This window comes from Molossus molossus, unplaced genomic scaffold (genome assembly GCF_014108415.1).
Source record: "Molossus molossus isolate mMolMol1 unplaced genomic scaffold, mMolMol1.p scaffold_m16_p_5, whole genome shotgun sequence".
NCBI classification, from domain to species: domain Eukaryota; kingdom Metazoa; phylum Chordata; class Mammalia; order Chiroptera; family Molossidae; genus Molossus; species Molossus molossus.
In genome coordinates, this window is record NW_023425388.1 from 21155790 (window position 1) to 21177023 (window position 21234).

The 21234-nt window shown below is 39.0% G+C and overlaps 1 protein-coding gene across 1 annotated transcript; it reads left to right on the top strand.

The window, feature by feature from the left end:
* Positions 1 to 2084: 2084 nt before the first annotated feature.
* BTG3 (BTG anti-proliferation factor 3) lies at positions 2085 to 19591 on the top strand. Its single transcript, XM_036243251.1, has 5 exons — positions 2085 to 2156; positions 5659 to 5836; positions 10089 to 10226; positions 15152 to 15359; positions 18912 to 19591. The coding sequence occupies exons 2-5, from the start codon at positions 5664 to 5666 to the stop codon at positions 19152 to 19154; spliced, it is 762 nt and encodes a 253-aa protein (XP_036099144.1). The 5' UTR covers positions 2085 to 2156; positions 5659 to 5663; the 3' UTR covers positions 19155 to 19591.
* Positions 19592 to 21234: the final 1643 nt, after the last annotated feature.

The window sequence follows — 21234 nt, forward strand, 5'->3', positions numbered from 1 at the left end:
GTGACTTTGGGATACAGCCACAAGACGTGTGTGATTGTAAAGCCTCTGACCTATTAAGATGGTTCATTTTCAAAAGAAACCACTTGTGCTAAACTAGACCTATTAATGCACGATCTTAGTGAACATTTAGAGTTCACTGTGAAAAGGAGTCAGCTGTGAAAGGAACTATGCATATTAGTGTGTAACTGTTTGTATCAACTCTGCTCCCCTCTTCCAGCCTCCTAAAGAGGAGGGTCCGGCCTTGTTAGACCAATTTTTGGGGGCTTTTGTGATTCTAAGTCTGGAGGAAAGAGAGCTAGGGGAAAACACCTGAAGCCCACAGGCAGGACTGGAGAAGAACTGGCCACATCTTGAAAGCACACAAGCGGCGACCTTGTGTGAGAACAGTGGAGGAGAAAGAAGTGTTTAAGATGTGTCGTTCTTTATCTGCTTCACAGTGTTCAAGCTATGAGAACTTTAAAAAGTTACTTTTAAATTCGATTTCAGGTACTTGCCTGTGTTTTTTTGTACATGGTACTGCTCTAAATCTGGACCACGTGGATCACAGATTTCTAAACGTGACATAAAATAGCAATCTTGAGCAACAGGAATTTTAGAAAGTATTTTGAGTAATATTTGTGGCTTCCTAGCTCTTTTATGAAATTGCAGCAATAAAAGCCTTCAGCAGTAAAGTAACCTCAATCATATTGTTATGAGTTTAGAATGAAAACACCCTCCCATCTCCTAGACTATTCCAGAGTATAAGTACTCTCTTCAAATTGACCAGTCTAATAGTCCTAGGTAGAAGAGTATAATTTTTAAAAATTAAGTCTATTGTACTGGGTTTGGGATTGCCTATTTATTTTTGCTAAAAAAAAAAAAAAGTATTGTTTCGAATTACTAATAGGCTGTAATCACTACCATCAGTAACAAAAATTTTAAATGTTCATAGAACTGGGCTGAAAACATGCTCCAAGGCTTAGTGGGCCGTGAGGAATCTGGTCAATCTGTAACCTAATAATCAGTTCTTGAGTAATTTACAATATGTTTCAGTCAGAAAGAGTGAAAACTGGCCCTCTTTTAATAATAATTTTTAAAAAGTATTTGGGGGGTCTGTTTGATGTATTCAAGTTCTTTCACAAAACGAATACCATGGTGCCAATTCAAAATAAAAGGTTGAACAGATGTTCCTCCTTTTCTTCAGAAAGTTAATGTACCTTTTCCACATTTGTATTTGCTCAAAGGTGAAGCTTTGTATCTGGGAAGTCCTTGAATAGAAACCTCGTTAGCAGAAAGCCTAGACTCTCAAAGTTTCATTCATCCCAGGAGCCCCTCCTTTATGCAAGACCCTGGGCTCAGTGCCAAGTGCCAGGCCGCAGGGCGGGACATACGGGTCAACAAGGGCTAGTCCCCGCTCCAGGGAGCCACCTGCCCGGTCAGGGAAGGGCCCACCTAGGCGGTCAACCTAACCTAAAATGTATAACCTAAAATGTAGCATGGCGGCTGCACACTGGACGAGCCTGCCGTTACTACAGCGAGATCGAGGGCCACCAGCCCATACACAATCTCCTCTCCTTCTGGTCCGTAGCCCCCCCCCCCCCGCCCCCACCAAGCTCTGGGTCTAGAGAACTAGAGCTCCACAGAGCTGGATCTAGAACTCGCACCCCCAACACTGGAGGATGTCAGGGCGCAGAGTGGTAAGCAGAGACCAACGAGGGAGGCAGGCGGCCCGGGGACGAGGCCCGCGCGACCCCTGAAGGCTGTGCAGCAAGTAGGCTGGCAGCAAGGATTCGCTCTGCACTCGGAACAGGTCTCTCTGGGGCGCAGCGAGGTCCCCGCCGTCGGGCTGGGTCCGCGCAGGGTGGTGGGGACTCGGGGGCGGGCTCTCAGCAAAGCCCCGCCCCAGGCCCCGCCCCTCGGGCGCGCGAGCCCGTCCCGCGCAGCGCCAACCCTTTCCCGGGTCATCGCCCCTCCCCTCTTCCGGCTGGAGCCCCCAGCGCACTGCCTCAGCGCCGCACTCTGCACTCTCGCGCTCGCCCGCCCGCCCGACGACGCGGAGCCGCACGAGCCGGGCTCGGCTTGCTGGCTCCTTGCCGCCAGAGGCGGCCCCCTGAGGCGGAGTCCTTGGTTCCCTCCTGGAGTCAGTCGGGCCGAATCCAGGTCCCAGAGCGGCAGCGGTGAGGAGACCCGGCGGGGGAGGCGGGCACGCTGGGGCGGAGGGCATGGGGGCGAGGGTCTGGGCGCCCCAGCGGCCACGTCGAAGGCTCGTTGGGGAGGCGCGCCGGGGAGCCGGGGAGGGGACGGGATCGACCGGGTTGCATCGCTCCGGCTCGGCGCTGAGGCGGGCTGGGGGCCGCGGGGCTCCGGCGAGGTTTCCGCGGGGCCCTCGGCGGGGTCGGGACGGAGGAGACGCCGCCTCCAGGCTGCTGCCACGTTTCCACCCGCCTTACCTTCCCCTTGGTGGGCGGCCGCCCTGCCCCTGCCCGCCGCCGCCCCTCCCAGTCCGTGAGCTCTGGAGCCCGAGACCCTGGCTGTCCGAGGGGTCGGCCCGAGGGGAGCCGGGTCTTCGAGCCAGGCCCCTCGGAGACCGGACCCGGTATGGGGGCGGCCCCTGCCAGGCTGCTTGGGGAGGATGGGGCCCCGGGGCCCTTCCCCCCGAACTCGGGGAAAGCCCCGATTGCACAAGTTGGACACGTTTGGTCCCCCTCACCTCGCACCGTCAGCCCGAGTGTGAGGCTGAGCAGCAGCTGCGGGTTTGAATGGCCTCGGAAGCCGTCTCCGGCCCCGCAGGAGCCCCGCGTCCCCGCCGCGCCCCCTCCGCCCCAGCCCGCCTCGGCCGCCGGCCCCCTGGCGCCCCCACCCGGAGCCCGCTTCCCCAACCTTGGGAACGTCCAGCAGGAGAGATACTGTATCGAAACACGGTCTAAACACGGTCGCGATGAGCTGTTCGTTTCAGAGAGAAAGTACAAAGTTATAAAGTCCTGGAAGGCAGGGCTGGTTCCCTCTGGCTCGGTGCACGCCCCCGGGAGCCCCGGACCCCGCGGAACAAAGTACAACTTGAGGAGCGGGGACGACGTCCCTGGGTGACGTCACCGCGATGTTTAAAATGGGAGCTTTTCGCTCCGCGTGTGGGTGGAGGGATCGCGGCCAGTTACCGAGGTCTGATGGGCCCTGCTCGCTTCTGGTCACTCCCCTGGCTGGGTAACAGCTCGATTACCTTTCCTGGATGGGACTGGCGGTGGGTTCGGTGTGCAGCTGTTCGGGCATCATTCCTTCAAACTGGAAAAAAAAGTAATTCCATATGACTCATCCTGTGTTACAACCAACAGCAACCACTAAGTGGTTATTTCCTTCCTCTTATTTTTGATATGAAACAGAGCAAAAATGAGAGGGGAAACAAAGTCCCAAACCGAGATAATGTAGAACACAGTTGGCAGATTTAATGAATGAGGAGAATGGTCTTCTAGTTACCATTTCGGTCCATTTCTGAAGTGTGGTTCCTTGTTTTGTTTGGTGGGGTGGAGGCTAATGCAGTTCCATCAGCAACTTTTACCCCAAACCATATATTAAATTGCACTGAGTTTTCTTTTCCACCATAACGTGGTTCTATATAAATACAGCTTTATAAAATGGAAATGGCTCACATTCCCCACGCCCCGGGAGGCTGCACAGCAGTTGTGGAGGGCTGGTGGTGTGTGTGCCTGCACACCGGTGCGCAGCCTAGTACCTGGTGCCTGGTAGCTGGCCATAGAAAGTGGATTTGGCATTCTAGGATTCCAGGAGGAAGGTTTGGGTGTCTTCCCATGCAGGATCGGGGTGGCTAGGGCTGCCAGCACACCTCTCAGATAACTATATAGAATTTATTTCACAGTGAGCTCCCTTGTTTGAATTTGTACAAGGAGTAAAGGAATCATATTATGAAGAGAGACTTTTAAGAGTAGGTTTAAGAAAGAAAGAAAAAAAGGAAGCTAACAGAATCACCTTTATTTTTTGAATGTGTGAGAACACAAACTATCAGGTTAGTCGGGTTTTATACTAAATATAGCAGAGGCTGTAAGTCTTTAATAATTGGCTTACAAAAAGGTGATGTTGCTTAGTAAATGCAGCATCTGAATAACTCCAGGTTACTTAACAGCAGCCAAATGAATGAGCTCATCGCATAAAGACCGAATATACATTGAAACAACCCCAGGACAAGGTTGTTTTTGCCTTTATGGATTAATCAATGATAAATCAGATCTGCCATTTAAAGAGTCCTCCTTGAGGCACTTCCAAAATGCAGCTAAATCTCTGATTATTTCTTTTAGTTTGATTTTCTGTAGCTGAACGGAGTTTTCATTCTGTTCTGATAGAGCCACTTATTTTTGCCATATCTTTTAGGTAAGGATATCTCTTCCTGAAAGAATGCTTCCAGACACTCCATACTGGATTTTTTTCTTTTATGTGTAGCAGCTGAATGGAAATATAAGTCACATACAATTCTTACATTTAAAATATACAGTTTGTTGGTGTTTGTATATTCTCAGAGTTGTACAACCATTACTTCAGTCAATTTTATGATATTCTCATAACCTCAAAAGGAAACCCTGTACTCATTGACATCACTCCTCCTTTCCCTAAGCTACTAATCTTCCTTCTGTCTGTAGATTTACCTGTTCTGGACATTTCATATAGATGGAATTATACAATTTTGTTCTTTTTTACTTCTTTCCCTTAGCTTAATGTATTCAAAGTTCAGCCGTGTTATAGCATATATCAGTACTTCATTCTTTTTGTTGGAATACTATTCCATTGCATATATATACCACACTTTATTTGTCCATTCATCAGTTGAAGGACATTTGGGTTATTTCAACTTTTTGGCTATTAAGAATAATGTTGCTATGGGCATTTGTGTACAAGTTTTTGTGGACATATGTTTTTATTTCTCTTGAATATGTAGCTAGAAGTAGAATTGCTGGGTCATATGGTTAACCCTATGTCTAACCTTTTTAGGAATGCCAAACTTTTCTATAATGACTCTACAATACTGAATTTTATTATTATTTTTTTTATCCTCACCTTAGGACGTTTTTCCATTTTTTTGTTCAGATAAGAGTGGGAAGGAGAGAGAGAGAGAAACATCGACATGAAAGGGACACATCGAGTGGTTGCCACCCGCACAACCCAACCAGAGCAGGGGACAAACTGCAATCAAGGTACATGCCCTTAGTGGGAACCAAACCTGGATCTCTCTGGACCACAGGCCGATGCTCTAACCGCTGAGCCAAACTGGCCAGGGCTACAATACTGAATTTTAAAGTGAACTTTTCTGGTGTCTTAAACTTCAAATAATTGCACAGAATTTTAAACTTAAGTTATTGTAGCTAAATATTGACATTTAGTAAACACTATATAATGGTATTATTATAGTACTCTTTGAATGATACTCTGATTTATTTTAACCTATAGGAGCAATTCGATGTGTTCTCTTTACTGATTTTTTTTTCACAGAGCTAAGTGATAAGATTCTTAAATAGTATTTTATAAGGTATTTACAGCATAAATTAATGATTGTTCTCTACTCCAGATATGAGCCAGTGAAACACAAGATAAAATTGGGAGGAGGAAGGGAAGCTGCAAGTTTTTATCTTCCAGTTTTTATGTTTTGTTTTGAGAAAAACTATTTTATCTTTGCAGGAAAGATGAAGAATGAAATTGCTGCTGTTGTCTTCTTTTTCACAAGGCTAGTTCGAAAACATGATAAGTTGAAAAAAGAGGCAGTTGAGAGGTTTGCTGAGAAATTGACTCTGATACTTCAGGAAAAATATAAAAATCACTGGTATCCTGAAAAACCATCAAAAGGACAGGCCTACAGGTAAAGGATTGGATTGGACTAAGTGAAGAGGCTGATCAGCTCATGAAATGAGTGCAAAGCCAAAGGACTGAAGGGTATCCAGTCCGTGCCCGGCATAGTTTATCTGCGAAACATAGAACTCTGGTGTTTTGGTATTTTTTTTCCTTATTTTAAAATACCTGTATTTGTTGTTGGAGTCCCCCTGCCTTAACTTGGGAGTTCCCAAAAGTTAGTCTCCCAGGAGTTGGACTTGTGGTTATAGTTTGGCTCCTAATTGAGTGCATTCCTCTCTGTATCACAGGTACTTGGGGGTTTTCACAATTCTAGAGGGCCACTAAAGCTATCACCCATAAATGGGTATGGTAGGAGTTGAGGGAAATAAGTCTCCTTGAATCTAAAAGTAAATTACATGTTACATGTGTTTTCAAAAAATAAAATTTTTATAGCAAATGGGAACTAACATTATTATACACCTAATATGTTTTTGACACAGGATTAATTTTATTTATACTATACATAATTTTTTATTGTAGAAGCCAGTGTAACTATTTTATAGATGAAGGTAGCTTACCTAAGTAAGATCCACAACTAGTAAAATGTTAGCTCTGAGATTTGAACTCATGTCTAACTGACCCTAAAGTCTTATGGGCTTTCTATATACCACAGTGTGACCACTACCTTGACTCTGAGAGAGAAGGTAATTCTCACTAGCTGCTGTCTTTTGTATTCTGGTTTATAAGTTACATTTACAGCTTAAAGTAAAGAAGACCAGACTCCTGCAGAACATGTCCTGGCATGCTCACTCTCTAGTATTGATGTGACCGCTCTCTTGGGAACCTAGATTGAAAATGTTCTGCTAAACTTGTCTGTCAAACCTTGCCCCATTTGTGGATATGGCCACAAAAAATAAAAGTGGAACAGTCGTGGCTGTCATGATTACAGACATTCTTTTATTTATGAGTATTGCTGCCCCCCAAATTTCTTCCGCAAATTAGCACTTCTGTGCTGTGATGTAAAAAGTATTTCCTTTTAGTCACTGAGTTCTTATAAGTACAAGACTTCAAAGGATCTACAGGGAGTTGAAAATATGATTTATTTATTTCTCATTTGCTAAAAGCCAGGTGAGCTTGTGTTCTATCGAAAAGAAAAGAATCAAAGTAATCCATGTATTTTCCCCTTCATTTTTACCCAAAGAGGTGTCCTTGTAAATTGGAAAATGTGGTGAGTTAAAGTAGAAATGTGGATATTCTATATAAAGCAGACTCAAGTTTCTTTTTTTTATCTTGTCACTCGATTCTCTTAATTTTTTTTTTGTTGCACATCTTCATTACTGATAGAGTGAACCTTTTGTGCATTAGAGCTGTTGAGGCTTTTATACTGATGTAATTGACATTGGACGAAGGCGTTTGGAAGTGCCAAGCCACCGTACTATTACTGAAAAAGGAGACACTGTCAAGTAAATGCTTAAAGGTCAGACAGTGTATAATTTCATTTCCATTACTTCTAAAAACTTGAGGGAAAAAAGTTAGCCAAACAGGATTAAATTGGCATGTGATCAGAAGTATCTTTATTAAGTCATTTTGAAGCCGTCTTTGAACTGGAAAACTATTAGATTTAATGGTGGGTCGTTACTGTTATAAAAATGAATAGATTATAGGATTAACCAGAGTTAGTGTATTCTAATCGATAAAGTAGGTTGGAACTGTTCTTTTTCTTCTAAAGTGTTTAGAAATTAAAATTGTTTCTCTGAAATAGATACAAATAAGATTCTTTTGGAGGACAATTTGGCATTATCAGCATCTATAAAAATATTCATACTCTTGAACAGTAAATCTCCTAAAAATGTATTCTAGAAACATAATCAGAAATGCATACAAATATGTATGAATATGGATGTTTCTTACACTTTATAATTGCAAAAAATTGGAAAGAATTAAACTGGTAACATTAAGTAATTGATAGACTATTTTTAGGCAACTTTTAAAATCCTGTTTTTGAAGTGTGGTTAATAGATAAGTAGTCACAATACATAGAGTGGAAGACAGCATAAAATATGGAAGGTATATAAATTTTGTTGAAGTAGAATCTCTAAGCACCTATATTTACATATATATATTTAAGCTTAGAGCCTACATCACTCTCCTTGTACATAACAAAAACACATAATATCTAAGATCTCTCCTAACCCTTAACTTCTTTTGATTCTGGGCAACATGGGACTTTTGATTCAACCTACACAACATTAGAATGTGTAACATAGGACTATCTTATAGAAAGGAACATACTGTAAAATAATTTTTTTAAATCTAAATTTGCTTAATTGTTAATGATGAAGTTAAGATAGGTACAGACAGAATAGGGTGTTATCATAGAGTGAACTTTGGAGTCTGGTAGTCTGGATTTGAAATCTGGATTCACTGCTTTTTAGCTGTGTGATATTGGACAAACTACTCAAATTCTCTTTGCCTCCTTTCTTAAAATGGGAAAATAGTATCTAACTCAGGGAAATCATGAAAATTAAAAGAGTTAATACATGCAAAACATTTAAGAAATTGTCCATTGCACAGCACACCTTCAGAGAGTTGTTAATTTCAGTTGACCCTTGAACAACATGGGGGTTAAGAGTGCTGACCTGTGCACAGTTGAAAAATCTTTGTATACTTTTTGACTTCCCAAAATTTAAATCGCCTCTCAGTATCCCTGGGGGATTGGTTCCAGGACCCTCCTCAGATACCAAAATCTACAGATGCTTCAGTTCATTATATAAAATGGCATATTATCATTGCATACAGTCTACCTGCTGCATCCACGGACTCCCCACTGTGGATCGAAAATAGAGTACAGCTACTTATTGAAAAATATTTGCATATAAGTAGACTTGCGTAATTCCGACCCTTGTTATTTTTACCCACTGTTTTAGTATTTAGATAGGCATGCTAGCTGCTATCAAATGAGAACTTTTTCACTGTTTAAAGGGAAATACAAATCAACTAATAATATAACTTTTATAAACTTTACATGACATTATTCTATTGATGTCATTGTTTTTATGGTATAATTAGTATTTGTCATTTACATTGTATTTTCCATATTTTAGAACTTCAGGTCAGAGGAAGAGTTGAAATAACTTATTCTAAATTCACCCAATAAATAAGTTACTAGGACCAGTACTTAAACCGTGGGTTCTCTTAATTAATTTCTTAGTAGTTGGCAATAAGCACTTCATTGTAGCTACCATTTCTCTATGTAAGTAGAATGCTTATTTTAATATGTATTTTTGAATTTGTACTTGGAGCTGTCTTTAAACATTCTGCTTGGTAGATATCTTAGGTTAGAAAATAATGGAATAGAGGCTCTATTGTTTTAGAAATTTTTTCACTTATTTTGACAGCTATAAAAATAAAGAAAACCTTTGCGTAACAGAAGTTAAATGAAATAAGCCAATAATACTTTTGGATTATATTTTAAACTTAAGTATGTGATATGAGTGGTTCAGTGTCCTTGACTGATTCTATTTTTATAGAACAGTTGTAGGTAAGGCAAAGGACATCCTTAACACTTATTTTATTACCTGGGATGTATAAGTAAGGTAATGACATCAAAATTTGTCATAAGAATTTCCAAATATTATTTGAAACATTGGTTGACTTCCCAAAATGCAACCTGCTGTTGGAGGTTATGTTGATATATGGACTTGGCCTTTTAAAACTTTTACCTTCAGCCCTGGCCGGTTTGGCTCAGCGGTTAGAGCATCGGCCTGTGGTCCGGAGAGACCCGGGTTCGGTTAAGGGCATGTACCTCGGTTGCAGTTTGTCCCCGGCCCTGGTTGCGTCATGTGGGTGGCAACCACTCGATGTGTCCCTTTCACATCCATGTTCCCCCCACCACTCTATTTGAACAAAATATCGAAAAATGTCCTCGGGTGAGGATGAAAAAAATAAAAATAAGAAAAAAAAAAACTTTACCTTCAAAGCTCTAAGTAATTTCTTGTTAGATTGAGTAGTTTCTAGGAAAAATGAAGTAGAGCCAGTTCTGATTATTTCTCTGAGCCACCAATGCCCTTTTCTTTTTACCAGACTGGGTAGCCTTGTTGATGCTGCTCTTTGACTTTAGTTCATATTTATCATCTGTTTAGGATAGATATACACTCCTGAGTTCTCTGCTAGGGTATTTTTTATTTTTTTAAATTCATGTTGGTAAATACTAAAAGATATAACAAAGCTTATGATTATGATTCAATTAAAGCTATTAACATTATTCTACTTTGTTGTAGATGCATTCGTGTCAATAAGTTTCAGAGAGTTGACCCTGACGTCTTGAAAGCCTGTGAGAACAGCTGCATCTTGTACAGTGACCTGGGCTTGCCAAAGGAACTCACTCTGTGGGTGGACCCATGTGAGGTGTGCTGTCGGTGAGTTTTGTAGTTTGGTGGCTGAACTGAATACCATGCTGGGATTGACTTGATGAAATTCTTTCAGGTACTGCCTGCTTGTGTATCTTTATGGCCAGAGTTGGTTGCTTGGCTTTCTCAGATGTGGATTTTGTGAAGTACTTTTCTGAAGGTGATAGTGAAGGACTGGTTACATTCCTGGTTTATAGCTTATAAAAAAAACCTCAAAAACTGATTTGACAGGGTTTTTCTAGAGCTTTGCCAAGAAGTTTGTTGTAGACCAAGAAGTAAAAGTTAGATACCTAGACTCCTGTAGGTCAGTTATTGTCTGCTTTTATTGGTAGTACACATTTCTTTCCCCTCTTCAAATTAGGAAAGAAGCTCATCTCAAATAATACTGGATTATAACTTTTGGTTTGTCTCTGTTTCTGTTTGTTTTCTACTCTTGCCTCCCTTTTGTAAGTGACTGATTGATATTTTCATGGTTTTACCTTCATAATGCAAATTATTTTTTTGTCTCCCAATGAGCAGAATTGTAAAAAGTGAGTGTTGGGTCTGAAATCTAATTGTGCTTCGTTCATTCTAAAAACATTCATTGTGGGCCAGGCATTCTTAGTTGTGGAGATTTAAAAAATGAAAGTGCCATTTGTCTTTCAGGTAGTTCAAAGTAATATAAATTAGAAGAAAGAATAAGTAGATTACAACAGTATGATTTGTGCTATAATAGAAATATGTACAAAATGCAGTGGTTGATGGCACAATGATGGAAATCACTGCTCTGCCAAGTGCAGAAAAAACTATTGAGTAGGTGATACTTGAGCTGGTTGGGGAAAGGTGAGTTGCAGTTTAGATGACAAGGTGGGAAGGACATTTCCAGGTGGAGGAACAGGTTGATGCTTGGAGGACCTCCTGTGAGTAATTTCCTACAGCTGTTTCTTCATGGTATTTCTTGTTAATTTTGAAGTACAATTTACCCGTTTATTGTAGTTGAGATGATTTATGATGTAACCGTAATACATTCCAAATATACATATTATAATAGCCTTTAATTTGCTCTCCAACAATGAAAGTGGAGATAAAGACACATCATGTTAAAAGAAATCCATGGTTATTCTTTCACTGAATTTTCTGGACTGCCCTGGAGCTGCTTGTTTATAAGCTATTGCTTTGGGAAACCAGGTACAGGTAGTATATTCTCCAACATGCCCTTCTTCTCAGTTAGGAAAAGGAAGAGCAAGACGTCTCAAGTTTTGATTTAAGAAGGTCAAACAATTTTAGATTCTGGGACTAAATATGGACTCAAGTGAGAACAGGGTCAGACTTTGTAGACTTTGGCCTCTGAACCATTGCAGAGGACCTCATTATACAAGAAATAGCTCTCACATAGTTACTATATTGAATTGCTTGCACTTTTTTTCTTTTCTTTTTTTTTTTTTTTTTTGCATTCATCTTCAGATAGAGTGGGAGGGAGAGAGAAAGGAAGAGAAAAACATCGATGTGAGAGAGACACATTGACTGGTCGCCACCCACACAGCCCCAGCTGGGCCTGGGGACAAACTGCCACTGCGGTACGTGCCCTTAGTGGGAACCCAACCCAGGTCTCTCTGGTCTGCGGGCCGACGCTCTAACTGCTGAGCCAAACCTGCCAGGGCAAATTGCTTGCATTTTTATTAGGCCTGCACGTAAATCCTGATTGACTCTTTTTAACATTGTTCTTTAACTAGTTGTGTAGTTTTCAACTAATAAAAAATTGTAAGCAGCATTTGAAAGGGTATTGTTCATAGTAGTCAGGCTACCAAAAAGGTCATATAGTCTAATGTAGAGGTGGAAGCAAAAAAGCTGAAGAGTTGGTACAAAGGCATTATTACACAGTAAAATAATGGATGTTTAATAATGATCTTAAATTATTAGGTGAAAGTTTCTATGTCCAAAGATGTTTAAGAAGTTCTATAATTATATAAACATTTTGTACATATGTATTTGAAATGTTTAAACTAAATCTTGCACTGGAAGATAAGAGCTCTAGCTACGTAGACAATCTACTTAAGTGGGTACTTCATTACTTAATGCTAGGTAATATTGTTTTCATCTGGTTAATATAAGAAAATCTTCACATTCAGTAGCCTTCTAATTTATAGATGATTAAAATTTTGCCAAAGGTTGCCTGTGATGTGATTTTCCCCCCACAGATAACAGCTTCAGAATGTGGGGTCTTCATTCAATGATAACAGAACCCCCAAAAGAAAGATGGTTAGCAATTGAGTAGAGGTGATACTATTAAGTTAATAGAGGGGATTGAGATAGTGATTAGTGCTTTTGGACCAAAAGTAGAAAGAAATATTCTGAAAATCAAAACAAATTGATCTAGCAGTTAGTTATATAATTGAACAATTTTTGAGAGTCATTAAAAATAATAACTCAGTAACTCGTATAATAACTAGAGATTAGCTAAGGTTATGAAAAAATTGAAATGCACTCAAAGAGAACATTCTTCATAGCCTGAGTTACTTTATTAGGATAAAATATTGGAAGGGTGCCGAATGTTATGTACTTAACAAGGTTATTACTTAGTGAAATATTTGAGAGAACTCAGAATAGATAACAGATCTTTCCAATAAGAATCTGGCAACTTTATTATATATTCAACATATTTCTATACCTTTTAAAAAATAATTCTATGATCCTTTTTTTCTTGATAAAGAGCATTAGATATTATTGATTTGTCAAATTAACTAAATTGGCCTTAATGTAGTAGTGTGTCATTAAAAAATGGAAAGTTTAAAAGTTGTTCACTACTAATTCTAAGGAATTAGCTACACATTCTAATGTTACAGTGATAGAGTAAACAGCTTCACTTACCATGAGGAGAACACTCATACAAAAATACTACAAAGGGAAAGTTGCAAAACCTAATTGAAATTGCACGTCAAAGAAATCTGAGTTAATAATCTTTCAATCATTAGATGTCTGCACTTGATTTAGGTTTCTGCTTCTACAAAGACGGATTTTTCTCAAATTGCTTGCCTTTCTGTTTTGCTTAAAATTTTACTCCATTAATGGACAAAACTGAAGACAGGCCTAAAACCCATTGTTAATATTGACATTAACATATGAATTAACCTTTGATTGTATCAAGATTTGCTTAGTCCATAAATGCTGGAGTGGACAGAAGGGTAAATTTCCATTGCTAAAACCCTATGTTAAGTAAACTTGAAATTGTAATACATGAATTCTGTGTTGTGAGGAATTCGTCCAGTTGTTGAGGCATCTTATACAAAGAAGCACCAATCCAAGACTAACCAGTATTCAACCAGCCCAGTTTCCTTGCCCAGCAGATAGGAAACTGAGGCCTGGAGAGATTAAATGACTTGCCCCTAGACACAGAGCTAGTTAATGGCAGAGCCAGAACCAGAAATGTGTCCAGTATTCTTTCTGCCATCCTATAGCAACTCCTTTTTAAGAGGAAAACTGAAAAAAAAAAAAAAATAGAAGAGGGAGTTATGTACTATATTTAGGTAGTATTTTTGATCTAATTCAGCCTGTGCAAATGGAAGATAGCACAAATATATAAAGACACAGAACTCACTTATGAGACTACTTAATTTCTACATAAACTTTCAAAGGCTTTATTGCAGGTAGGACTTTTACCTTATTGTAGATACCGTGATTCAGAAATAAGTTGAGACAAGTTATTTGAAATGAAATTAATTGACATCAGTCATAGTTATCCGTTTTTACTGAAGTTGTATTTGTTTTTTAAACTTAGAATTACTTTGTCTTTCTAACTTTAATGACATATTATATAAGAACTGCTTAACAATTTATTTCCTTTGTCCTGACTCTTACTAGGAATTGTTTCATAGTGTTTATGTTGTGTAGTCTATTTAAATAAATTTGTGGTTTTTTCCCTCTGTCCTTTAAGTGAAATTCTTAGTTTTACTGTTCATTATGTAATTTTTCCTCATTAGGATTCATTTTTCTTTTTTAGTAACCAATAGCCAAAGTTACATACTCTGACAATTATTTTTCTTAGATCAAGTCTTTAAAAACGTTTTGGAAGGATAAAAAGGCTTGTTTATTTTACTTTTAAAAAAACATTAAAAATGAGAGGTGCACAGTTGTCCTAGGAATCTGTATGAAGTAAGCCGCATAATTCAAGCAAATCCCCTTTATTTCCTCAACAATAGGTGTTTTTTTGTTTGTTTTTTCTTCAGCATCAACAGTTGCCTCAGTTCTTATTTTTGTCAGTTTAGATATTGGAAACACAAGCCCCTTTTTTATTTAATCATGGTAAAAGTAAATATTGGAAATGTCTAGTTGATTTGTGATTTGAATTATTGGAATCTACATTACAGGAGTAAGTTAAAAATACATTAGAAGATTTTACCGTACAGCCCATTTTAATGGTATATAGAAAATGTAATAAAAACAATGAATTTATCTTTGATGTTTTAAATAATGATTTTTATTAGGAGGCAGTAGAAAAGAAAATTGGGAAAGAGAATAGACCAGAAGTAGAAAATTGTGGCCTAACTGTTGGTATGGAGCTGGGTTTAAGACTATATGTATATATAAAACACTGGCCGGTTTGGTTCAACAATTAGAGTTGGCCCGCGGACCAAAGAGTTTTGGGTTTGGTTCCAGTGGAGGGCCCGTCCCTCGGTTGTGGTTTGGTCCTAGCCCTGGTCAACCAGGCGACCAGTCAGTGTCTCTCTCTCTCTTGCTTTCTCTCTCTCCCACTCTGTCTGAAGATAAATGGGGAAAAAAAATCCTCAGGTGAGAATTAAAAAAAAAAAATCAAGGATTAAACTTGATCCTATATGTAGGACCAAGTTCTGGGAGGCCAGACCAGTTTAATTGTTTTTATGGACATTTCTTGCTTTGTTGATATGACTTCAAGTTTTGTAAGGGTTTTTTTTTGTTTTGTTTTGCTTTTTAATTCTTAGGTATGGAGAAAAAAACAATGCATTCATTGTTGCCAGCTTTGAAAGTGAGGATGAGAACAAGGATGAGATTTCTAAGAAAGTTACCAGGGCCCTTGATAAGGTTACCTCTGATTATCATTCAGGATCCTCATCTTCAGATGAAGAAACAAGTAAGGAAGTAGAGGTGAAATCCAGTTCGGTGACTGTGACTCCAAGCCCCATGTACCAGGTAACCATGAAACAGCATGTTGAAGGTCCATGAGCAGGGAGTGTCAGGTCATTCCCTGTTACTCAGGTTTCTCTGATTTGAGATTCGGGATTACAGTTCTTGTCTTGCCACAGAAGTTGCTCCTCTGAGATATAAATAGGCGTACTGAGTCACTTTATTGAAGGTCTGCTTTAGTACTCAATAAGTAGGATATGTATATTTCAAAGAGTGTGGCAAAGAAGAGGAAAAAAATCCGTAGTGATAAAAACATTCCTGATGTTTTAAAAATCCTTAAATTGAAAAATAACCACTCATGCCCTGGCTGGTTTGGCTCAGCGGTTAGAGTGTTGGCCTTCGGACCAATGAGTCCCGGATTCGATTTCAGTCAGGGGTACTTACCTTGGTTGTGGTTCATCCCCAGCCCTGGTTGGGTTGTGTGTGGGGCAACCAGTCCATGTGACTCTATCACATCGATGTTTTTCTCTCTTTCTCTCTCTTCCTCCTTTCCTCCCACTCTATCTGATGATGAATAGAAAAGTATCCTTGGGTGAGGAATTTAAAAATGAAAAAAAGAAAAAAAATAACCAGTCATTTTTTTGTAGTTTTTAACACCTCCAATTCGTACCTTTCAGTTTAACTTTCTTGTTCTCTGTTTTTCCATGATTCAAGAGAAATCTCACTAAATTATATTTCAGTTACTTCTTCATTTAAGCCACAACAATGTCTCCTACGCTTTAACTTGAAGAGTTACATAGCTACCATGCATGAACTTATAAGATATGTTTAATTATTTACTATTTCTATCTCACATTGAACATTTAATATACTTAAAAAAATTATTAACAGTACTTCTCAACAGAAAAAAATATTTTAAAGTAAAATATTGAGCCTTATTCTACACGTGAACATTTTTTCTAATTTTGAGCACAGTTGACCCTTGAACAACATGGGTTTTTTAATTACACAAATCCATTTAATGTACATTTTTTCAATAATTACCCATACTGTTTTCAATCTGAGATTGGGAGTTTGAGGACATGGAGGACCAACTATGCTTTGATCTGTACCATTTTATATAGAAGACTTTATCAGTTGTAGATTTTAGTATCCCTGAGGGTCCTGGAACCAATCCCCTGCAGATGTCAGGGGCAACTGGTAGAGTTAAGCTTTTGGAGAGTCAAAAGTTAATACATTGATTTGGGGGGGGTCAGTGTACCAGACCCCCAGAGTTCAATAGTCAACTGTATGCTTTTAAATATACACATTTTTATTAACTTGGCCTTAATTAGACATACTGAGACATACCAGGTTTATGGTAGAGTTGGATTTGGGATGAAATGAGAATTTAGACCATAGTAAGATATCAGAGTTTTGAGTATGAAAAACTAAACCTTTAAATTCAGCATATATAATGAATATTCTTTTAGTATAACTTAATTTTTGATTTCTCATTTTATTTTTCATTGAATTATCCTTCCTAGGCTTGAGAGGAAGATTAGCTTTGAAGATCATTACATATCGATACATGTATATGTGTGTATTATAAGATAACATGCACACCTGCTTTTAGAAACATCAAACATTATGCCCGGCTGGTGTGGCTCAGTGGTTGAATGTCGACTCATGCACCAAGAGATCGGCTGCTGGTTCAATTCCCAGTCAGGCACGTGCCCCGGTTGTGGGCCAAATCCCCGGTGTGGGGCATGCAGGAGGCGGCCAGTTGATGTTCTCTTTCATCAGTGTTTCCATCTCTCTCTCTTTCTCTCCCTTCCTCTCTTTCTAAAATCAATTAAAAATAAATAAAAACATGAAACATTATAAAAGAATAATAGTGATAAATCTTCCCTCTGTCCCCAAGCACTAGTACTGTGCCCTCCCATGGAGATAACTCATTACCAGTTATTTTTTTATTCTTTCTGAGAGATTTTCTATATAGATAAGTACATGTATTCGTTATGTTTCAGGGATCATTTTTAAATATGTTGGGCTTTTCTTTTTTTCTTCTCTGCATTTTATATATAGTAAATTACTGTTGTTAAATTGCCTGGGATTCATTCAAATAAGTGGCAATTTTATCTCCGAATTGTATTTGTTATTCAACAAAGCAAAATGTTAAGTCCCAAATTGAACTGATTGCTTCTAATATTTTAAGAGTAAATTGACCTTTAATTTTTAGATTTTATTTTTAAATTAAATTGTATTTATTTCCCCCCATGTTGAAAGACTGTTAGGATAAAATTTTAATAGGAAATGAGTGTCCCTTTCTTTTGCTTTTTAAGTAAAACATTTTTTTATTGGTTTGAGAGAGGAAGGGGGAGAGAGAGAGCACGTGCCAAGGAGAGAGACAGACGTTGATTTGTTGTTCCACTTACTTATGCATTCATTGGTTGATTCTTGTATTTGCCTGACCAGGGATTGAACCTGCAGCCTTGGTGTATTGGGATGATGCTCTAACCAACTGAGCTACCCAGCGAGAGCTCTGTACTTTTTCATCTTGAACCTGGCATTGCCAAGAACTTTAGAAAGGGAGTTATCAAAGTAAGGACACGAATTCCCAGCTTTGTCTTTATTTCTGAGGAGTCTGTGTTTTCTGAACGGTAACCTCAGAGATAACTCTCCACTAACTAAAAGTGGAGATTATGTCACTTTTCCCCAAATTGATCTATATATTCAACTCAATATCAATCGAAATCCCAAAAGGCTTTTTCTAGAAAGTGGAAAATTGATTCTAAAACTTAAAAGAGAGTCAAATTGGAGGCCTCACACTAAAATAAAACCATTATGTTTATCAAGATAGTGTGATAGTGGTTTAAAGATATACAAATATATTCATGTAACTGAATAGAGAGTCCAGAAATAGACCCACATATGTGCAGTCTTTTTTTAAAAAATAACAGTGCAAGGCAATTCAATAGGAAGAGTCTATAAGAACTGGTACTAAGAATTGTATAATCTATGTATTTTTAAAAAAGAACCTAACTACTGTTGGACACCATACATTAAAAAATTAATTAGATGGACATAAACCTAAACATAAAGCTAAATAAATGTGTCCGATGTTTTTAGAAGAAAATAAAGGGAGAGTTTTATGTAAAGGTTTTAACATAAACAGGGTTTAGCAAAAATAGGTTTACAGGTTATTTGTATGGAAAATAACGTAATAATAAATAATACAAGAATAAACTGTGGAGTACTCACAACTGTAAAACTATGTTTGCCCCACCCTAGACTTAAGCATAGGAATGTCACTCTTAGGGTTATAGGTGAGTGATTTTGTTTTTCTTTTATTTTTCTTTATTGATTTGAGAGAGAGAGAGAGAAACATCGATGAGAGAGAACATTGAATGGCTGCCTCCTGCATGCCCCCCACTAGGAATCAGGCCCACAACCTGGGCATGTGCTCTCACCAGGAATCGAACTGGCACCCTCTTGGTGCGTGGGTGGCTCAGCCACTGAGCCACACGGGCTGGTCTTGTTTTTCTTTAATGAGGAATCTGAAAATTCACCTGGTTTTTACATAACACATGACTAATTTTTCCTTTGGACTAATTGACTGTTTTTTCCCTCCTACAGATTTCAGAACTGATATTCCCACCTCTTCCAATGTGGCACCCTTTACCCAGAAAAAAGCCAGGAATGTACCGAGGAAATGGCCATCAGAGTCACTACCCTCCTCCTGTTCCATTTGGTTATCCAAATCAGGGACGGAAGAATAATAAACCGTATCGCCCAATTCCAGTAACATGGGTGCCTCCTCCTGGAATGCACTGTGACCGGAATCACTGGATTAATCCTCACATGTTAGCACCTCACTAGCTGCTTTTGATTCAGTTGGTGTTCAGAGAAGGTAGAATAAGCCTGACTACGTATTAAAAGTTAAAGGTTCATACTCATAGTAGTAAAGTTAGATGGGTTAAACCATCAAACTTATTTTTATAGAGAAGTTATTGAGAATAATCTTTCTTAAAAAATATATGCACTTTAGATATATTGATATAGTTTGAGAAATTTTATTAAAGTTAGTCAAGTGCCTGAGTTTTTAATATTGGATTTGAGTATTTATATATTGTGCATCAACTCTGTTGCATACGAGAACACTGTAGAAGTGGACGATCTGTTCTAGCACCTTTGAGCATTTACTTTATGGAGAGTATGTAAGTTATTTATACACAAGGAAATATATTTTATGTCGTTTAGAATTGTGTGAAATCATGTAGTTGCATTTGCAAATAAAAAGTAGTTTGGAGGCATGACAATGTGTGTTTCTGTTCTGTACATAAAAAAGGGAGAAAGAGTAAAGAGGATATTTCACTTCACTGTTTAAACATTTAGCAAAGAAAAAGTTGTAAAATTTTAAATTTTCCTTTAAAAAGTCAGCTTTTTAAAAAACCATACTTTTCCCAAAGCTATAGTATCAAAATATGCGTATAAAAAATTAAGTTTGTGCCCTGGCTGGTTTGGCTCAGCAGTTAGAGTGTCAACCCATGGACCAGTGAGTCGCGAGTTCAATTTTGGCCAAGGGCATGTACCTCATTTGTGATTCGTCCCTGGCCCTGGTTGGGGTCGTGTGGGAGACAGCCACTCAATGTGTCCCTTTCACATCGATGTTTTTCTCTCTCTCCCCCTCTCACCGTCTGAACAAAAATGGAAAGTATTGGGGTGAGGATAAAAAAAAATTAAATTTGTTAGTAGTAGCTCATTGAAAATATAAATATAATAAAATATTTTTCAAAATATTAAAGTCATTATAAATAGGATTCTCCTAACCAAGAATTTGGCCTCTAATTTTTTTTATTTTTGAGAGCGAGAGAAACATTGATCAGTTGCTTCCCATACGCCTTCCAAGAAGAGATTGAACCTGCAACCTAGGTATGTGCCCTGATTGGGAATAGAACCTGCCACCTTTCAGTGCAAGGGACGGTGCTGAGCCACACCAGCCAGGGCTGGCCTAGACTAATTGTGATATGACATTTGAGATATGTGCATAAAGCAGAAATGCCCTTTCAGCCACTTTAATTCCCGTGCCATGTGCTCTTCCCCAACACATTTTAGAAGTCCAAAATAAAGCCAAATAGAACTCACCCGGCTGGTGTGGCTCTGGTTGAGCATTGAGCCATGCACCATGAGGTCATTGGTTTGATTCCCAGTCAGGGCACATGCCCACGTTGTGGGCCAAATCCCCAGTGGGGGCGCATACCGGAGGTGGCCAATTGATGTTCTCTCATCCATGTTTCTATCTCTCCCTCTCCCTTCCTCTCGCTTTCAAATCAAAGAAAAAAGCCGAATAGAACAGTACTTCAGATTCTTTAGTCCTCCATATTTACTCTGCTGTAATGCCATCAGTCTTGTAAGTGTACTGGAACTAGGAAAAGAGATAAGAATTTGGATTTTTTAGCCCTGGCAGGTTTGGCTCAGCAGTTAGAGCGTCGGCCTGCAGTCTGGAGAGACCCGGGTTCGGTTCCCACTAAGGGCATGTACTTTGGTTGCAGTTTGTCCCCGGCCCTGGTTGGTCGTAAGGGTGGCAGCCACTCGATGTGTCCCTTTCACGTCGATGTTTCTCTCTCTCTCTCCCCCTCCCACTCTATCTGTACAAAAATTGGAAAAGTGTCCTCAGGTGAGGATAAAAAAAAAAAATTTGCATTTTTTTTTTACCACAGTAAGTTTTTTAAAACTAGGATCGATATACTTTTCCCCATCTCCCACATCTTTAAATTATTTAACTTATAAGAAAAATAACTTGCTAATAAATCATTAGATAGCCTTGGCTATTCTAAATATTCCTGTTGTAATTTTTTTTCTGATAAATTCTGTTTACATAGAATACTAGAGAAGTACACAAATCATGAGGATACATAACTCAAATTTGAAAGTATGTGGAAATTAGTGTTTGCAATGT

Coding starts and splice junctions, on each gene's coding strand:
- BTG3 (XM_036243251.1), top strand. CDS start 5,664: ATGAAGAATGAAATTGCTGCTGTTGTCTTCTTTTTCACAAGGCTAGTT. Junction 5,837..10,088: donor TCAAAAGGACAGGCCTACAG/GTAAAGGATTGG, acceptor ACTTTGTTGTAG/ATGCATTCGTGTCAATAAGT. Junction 15,360..18,911: donor CTCCAAGCCCCATGTACCAG/GTAACCATGAAA, acceptor TCCCTCCTACAG/ATTTCAGAACTGATATTCCC.